General features: G+C 42.6%; 1 protein-coding gene across 31 annotated transcripts in view; it reads right to left on the reverse strand.

The window, feature by feature from the left end:
• KCNMA1 (potassium large conductance calcium-activated channel, subfamily M, alpha member 1) overlaps positions 1 to 5,813 on the reverse strand; it is a 1,077,241-nt gene that overhangs the window by 371,779 nt on the left and 699,649 nt on the right. For all 31 annotated transcript variants that reach the window (XM_006837432.1, XM_006837421.1, XM_006837418.1 and 28 more), the window contains one exon: positions 3,574 to 3,649. In XM_006837432.1, the coding sequence (XP_006837495.1) occupies positions 3,574 to 3,649 (76 nt within the window). The remainder of the gene's footprint in view (positions 1 to 3,573; positions 3,650 to 5,813) is intronic.

The following is a 5,813-nucleotide window of genomic DNA, read 5'->3' on the forward strand; positions in this document are numbered from 1 at the left end:
TTTCCAAGATTCATACTTTGTACATTCCATGTTCCGATTTTCAATGGATGTTTAGAGCTGTTTCTCTTCATTTTGAGTTGTGCCCCATCAGCAAATGACAGTGATTTACTTCATTCAATAGGCTTTACTCCATTCGTGTTATCAATCACTGTCAACTCTACATTGAGGAGGCAGCTCTTCCCCAGTCACATTTTGAGTGCCTTCCTACTTGAGGGGCTCATTTTCCGGCCTATATCTGACATTGTTTCTCTGCTATTCATAAGGTTTTCCATGACTAAATATTTGGAAGTAGTTCGTCACTCTTTCTTCCTAGTCTGTCTTTTTCTGAAAGCTCATCTGAAACCTGTCCACCATGGGTGAACCTGCTGTTATTTAAAATACCAGTGTTATTTAAAATTTTAAATTTCAGGATCACAGCAACTCACAAGCCACCACAGTATGACAAACTAACAGACGCATGGTAGCCTGACTTAGAACTTCCCCTTTTCCCTGAGACGATCCTTAACTGTCCTGCAACTCACAGCAAGCCTGGCTTAGTTACTCTTCTTCATGCCAGGCAAGCTCTGGATTTGGCTGGTCAGCATCACTCACACTGCCTATGGGCCAGTCTGAGCTCTCCGAACAGTTACCTTTGTCAGCATCTGCCTGAGTGTCTTCCCTACTAGGTGGTCACCTCAGCTTTGCTGAATTAGCACAATCACATGGTGGTGAGCATTAGCAGGAACTTGCGAAGTTCACGGTAGAGGGTTATGAAGTGAAGCCCCCTCTAAGCACAGAAGAATCACAAATGAATGCCGGGAAAATGCTGCTTAGGGTTAGGATGGCAGACTCCTAATCAGGCTGCAATGCTGTGATGCTTTCTGGGGGTTACTCTCCCCAGGACTTATACTTCCTTCCTCCCTTAGTGGGCCCCTTTACCTTTCTCCTCTTTGTGCTGGGGGAATAAACCACCCATGGAGTTCCCGGGTGATCTGTTAACCAGGGGTACCAGCAATGTTGCCTGCAGCATTGGAATCCTTTTCAAAGGAAAGGAATCCTTTTCAAAGAACGGGAGCGTGTTGAACGGTATAGATTGAGGTTTGCCAACCCCTACTAGTGGTTACGAATTGGTCTGCGAACCTCAAGGTCGGCAGTTTGAAACTACCAGCTGTTACAAGGGAGAAAGATGAGGCTTTCTCCCCAGTAAAGATCTGTAGCCTTGGAAACCCTGTGCGGGGTCACTATGAGTCGGAACTGACTCCACAGTACTTAACAACAACCTGCAAATATGTATCAACTTGGCTGGGTCATGACTTTCAGCAGCCTGACAGTTAAGTGATGATGTCATTTGACAGTGGTACAATGATGCAATCATTCCCATGATGTCATGTGATGTTGTGAGGGGGTTAGGCTGGGCTGTAACACCCTTACTTGGGTCACAGCCCTGATTGGCTATTAGGAGAGCTTCCCTAGAGTATGACCATCACCACCTTTTTTATCTGTCAAGAATTAAGAGGAGGGAAGCCTGTCTACCAACCTGGGGTCCCTATGCTTAGAACCTCCTAGACCCATGAGAAGACTGATGGTAAGAAACATGATGATCTCGAAGGGAACAATGGGCCCACAGATGTTGAAAGAGACAATAACCTTGCCCCAGAGCCAACACAGAGCTGGTGCCAACCTTCCCTAGAGCTGGTGCCCTAGATTTGGATTCCTAACCCACGAAACTGAGAGACAGTGAAGTTCTGTTGTTGAAGCCATCCACTTGTGGTAACTCTGATGTCGAAGCACTAGATAACAGAGACAGCAGGATTTCTAGCCAAAAGTCAAAAAGGATGTTGTCTTCAGACAGCCTGTCATTCTTCAAAATCTAAAAAAGGAACCTCAGGTATAAGAGGAATGCAACTCCACACTATTCCTCAGAGTAATGGACCCTTCTTAAAATGCTCATGTCAGAGAATAACTTCCCCCTTCCTAATTTATGAGGTAAAGACATACCGGAGAGAGTGTGGGTGACTTTACACAACACCAACCTCAACAGAAATTAACAAATAAGTATCTCATCAAGACAAGCCTCTGGATTTAGCACCATGTACTGAATAACTCTCCGTTTGAAAATACAGCCTAATGAGCATTTATAAGGCAAATTTGGTAATTGTTAGCTTTGTTGATATTTTACATTTCAAGTAAGATGAGTCTATTGCATAGAGTATAATATTTACTAAGGATACATGGTGAGGTGGTTGTTGAGTGGCATCATGTCGGTTCTGACCCATAGCGAACCTGCATAGGGTTTCCGAGGAATGGCTGGTGAGCTTGAACCGATGATCTTGTGATTTAAACCGATCTTGCAGCCTAGCACATTAACCCAAAGTGCCACACCATTATGTACTATTAAAAAGATCCACTGTTTTGACCTCACGTGTGAAGGGTGACGGGTGGTTGGCCACACTATACAAGATTTGGGTGGCATTAGGTGCTTTTTATAAATTGACTAATAGAAAGTATATTCACGTCTTGCTCACAGAGATGCACAACTGGGGAGGGGAAACCAATTTGGAATGAAAGTAAATAAATAAACGCCCACAGGTAACACCCAAAGAGGAAAGCCAATAGTTGGCTGCACTTGTTGGATGTGTCAGATTGTGAAAGCCTCCATGACTAGTAAAAAACAATGTTGAATCCAAGTGCTCAAAACCGAAGTTCTCTTAATTATTAATAACAAAATACAGCGCTGTCCCTATGTTTAAGCATTCATCAACCACATGAAGGCCAACAAGAAAGGAAACAACATTAGAAGTGAGCTTCTAACGTGTAATTTCCTGTAAGAGAAATGTATAGCCGGTACCTAGTCTCCATTAGAGGATGTCTAAGCTCTTTTGTGAGTTTCTTCCTCATGAAGGCCCTGGAAGCCAGAGGCGATCAGAAAAGGGACCCCTCTGGGGGACTTTCTTCCTGATCCAGTTGTGTCTCCCAGATCTCAGCAGAGTTAAAAGCCACCACCATGATGTCTGCAGGGTTAGGTTGTTAGGTTTTCCCCCAAGGCAATTCACACAGCAAGTCCCAGGGGCTCCATTGGATACCCAATGAACATCTAAAATGTACTTTAAAATGAACTGATTTTCTGTTTGCCGTATGAGGTTTGTGATTGCCTGGCAAAGAGCATTGCTTCTATTGCTTTTATGGCCAGGTTCAATTTCTTATTTAGTGATGTCATAAAGGCACGATTTAGAACCGGACAGCAAGGACTGCCCAGTCAATGAGAAAGTCTATCCCTCATCGGCTGTGTACCCAGCCATGGGCACACGGTGGCTGAACTCCCAGCAAGCTGCACTGTACCCGCTGCCTGCCATGATTCCCTCCTAAACTGCTCCTACCTCCCATAAGTACAGTTGGCTTTCCCTCTTTGCCCCACAGCTCCCATAGATGCCCACATCTGCCACCCCCTGATTCCAAGTCTCAGGTTCCTCAGGTTCCTACTGCGGTGGATGGCAGAACTTGAATTACATTGGGATGAAAGTAAACACATCTGATATTTAAAACCTGGCACTGGGGACCTGAAGGAGCAAAAATGACAAGAAAGAATAATCTTACCTTGTTTTCAGGATATTCAGAAACTGCAAAATTTCTGAAAACTGTATCAGTCTGAGAGCTCTCAAAAATCTCAAACCTGGTAAGTAAACAAAACAACACAGAGATGCATTATTGTCAATGTTTGCAAACTGCCTGAAAGGAAATGAAGTTCTTCCAGACGATACACTATCCAGTCATTTGGATGTGTTCTTGCATTTGGATTCTTGGTTAGTTTAAATTCAGGTTGGTGAACTGACTCTCATTAAAGATGCCTGATTAGGGGACACTTGAGGGGCAGATCTGGTGAGGAGAGCCCCGTTTATTGATAAATTTCAATTGTTGGTCTCTAATTTCAAGAATTGTTGCCTCATTGTCTGAGTGGATTTCGTCTCTGAAAATTAGTAAGAGCTGTGAAGGCTCAGAGTAACCCTTGTGTGAAGAGCAGAGTAAGCATAAGAAAATGCAGAGATGAGATGGAATGTTGACCACAGAAAGATGGCTTAACATTACCAAACACTGAACTTGAAGCAGAACCCAAAACTGAGAAGTAATCTCATACAGCAGAAAAGATAAAGGAAAAGGAAGGGAAAAGATGGCACTTAAGAATCTAGAAATGGAATGAAAGATTGCAAAGATCCAACTGGTGAACAGAATGTGTTCCAAAGAGCAGTACAAACAACATGTTGACTATGAACAGAGTAGACAGTGAGCAAAGTAGTAAAGAAAATTACTTTCTAGACATAGGAAAATGACTTGAGATTAAAAGGTAAAAGTCATGACCAACTTTTAGAGATCAGTAACTAGAAATATCAGCTTTTTTGTCTTTTCAAAGTTTAGTTATTAAAATAAATATATCACCATCATATTAAAATAAATATATATCATCAGCAGTGGTGGTGTGGCTCGGAAAGGGTTGTCGCCATTAATGAAACTAACACCCTCTTGCACTCTATAACAATGTGCTAAACAAGAATTCATCCCTGGTGTGGCACTGCAGGATAAGCACTGCTAACCACAAGGTCAGCAGTTCAAACCCACCAGCCACTCTTGGAAACTCTAAACAGGGTCTCTAGGAGTCAGAACTGACGCAAGGGCACGCAAAAACGATAAACAATAACTAAGCAACACTCAGAAGTTTGAGACCCAAGACCTTTGTGCTCAGTTAAGTGGTTATTCAATAGTAAAGAGAGCAAAAATCTTTGTTCTTAGATTGAATGATTTTAAATGACTACATAAGGGGTTCTGGTAGGGTAAGGGTTAAAACATTTTGCTGCTAATCATAAGACTGGAGATTGGAACTTATCAACTACTTTCAGGGAGAAGGATGTGACAGTCTGCTCTCATAAAGGTTAAAGACTGGAAACCGTACAGGGTAGTCCTACATTCCTTATTGTTCTATAGGGTCAATGGCAATGGCTCAGAGATCCATATATGAGGGGTCTCGACAAAGTTTGTGAAAATCTCCATTACCTTTTAAAATTCTATGACATATGCATATATATACAGTGCTATAGGATAAGCACCTCCATTCTGGTGACTAAAGGGGATGCCTGAGTAAATGGACACCTCACTCCCACTCCTGGAGAGTTCTACTATGCATGCGCACAGATCTCCTCGACATTTAAAGTGACAGTTTCCACTTAAAACCAAACAGCCACCACTTGTCTGTCAGTTTGTTGTACTGTGGTGGCTTGTGAGTTGCTGTGATTCTGAAAGCTATGCCACTGCTATTTTAAATACCAGCAGGGTCACCAACAGTGGACAGGTTTCAGATGAGCTTCCAAACAAAGACAGACTAAGAAGAAAGAATGAGGAACTACTTCTGAATATTTAGTCAATGAAAACCTTATGAATAGCAGAGAAACACTGTCAGATATAGTACCGGAAAATGAGCCCATCAAGCTGGAAGGCACTCTAAATGTGGCTGGGGAAGAGCTGCCTCCTCAAAGTAGAGTTGACCGTGATGATGGGAATGGAGTAAAGCTCATGGGAGAAAAGATCACAGGACTTTTATTTGCTGATGGGGCACAAGACAAAATGAAGAGAAACAGCTGTAAACATCCACTGAAAGTCAGAACATGGAATGTACGAACCATGAATCTGGGGTAAGTGGAAGTTGTCAAAAACGAAATGGAACGCATAAACATTGGTACCTTAGGCATTAGTGAGCTGAAATGGACTGGTATTGGCCATTTTGAATCTGACAACCACATGGTTTATTATGCCGGGAATGACAAATTGAAGAGGAATGGTGTTGCATT

The sequence above is a fragment of the Chrysochloris asiatica genome, unplaced genomic scaffold (genome assembly GCF_000296735.1).
Source record: "Chrysochloris asiatica unplaced genomic scaffold, ChrAsi1.0 scaffold00020, whole genome shotgun sequence".
Lineage (NCBI taxonomy): Eukaryota > Metazoa > Chordata > Mammalia > Afrosoricida > Chrysochloridae > Chrysochloris > Chrysochloris asiatica.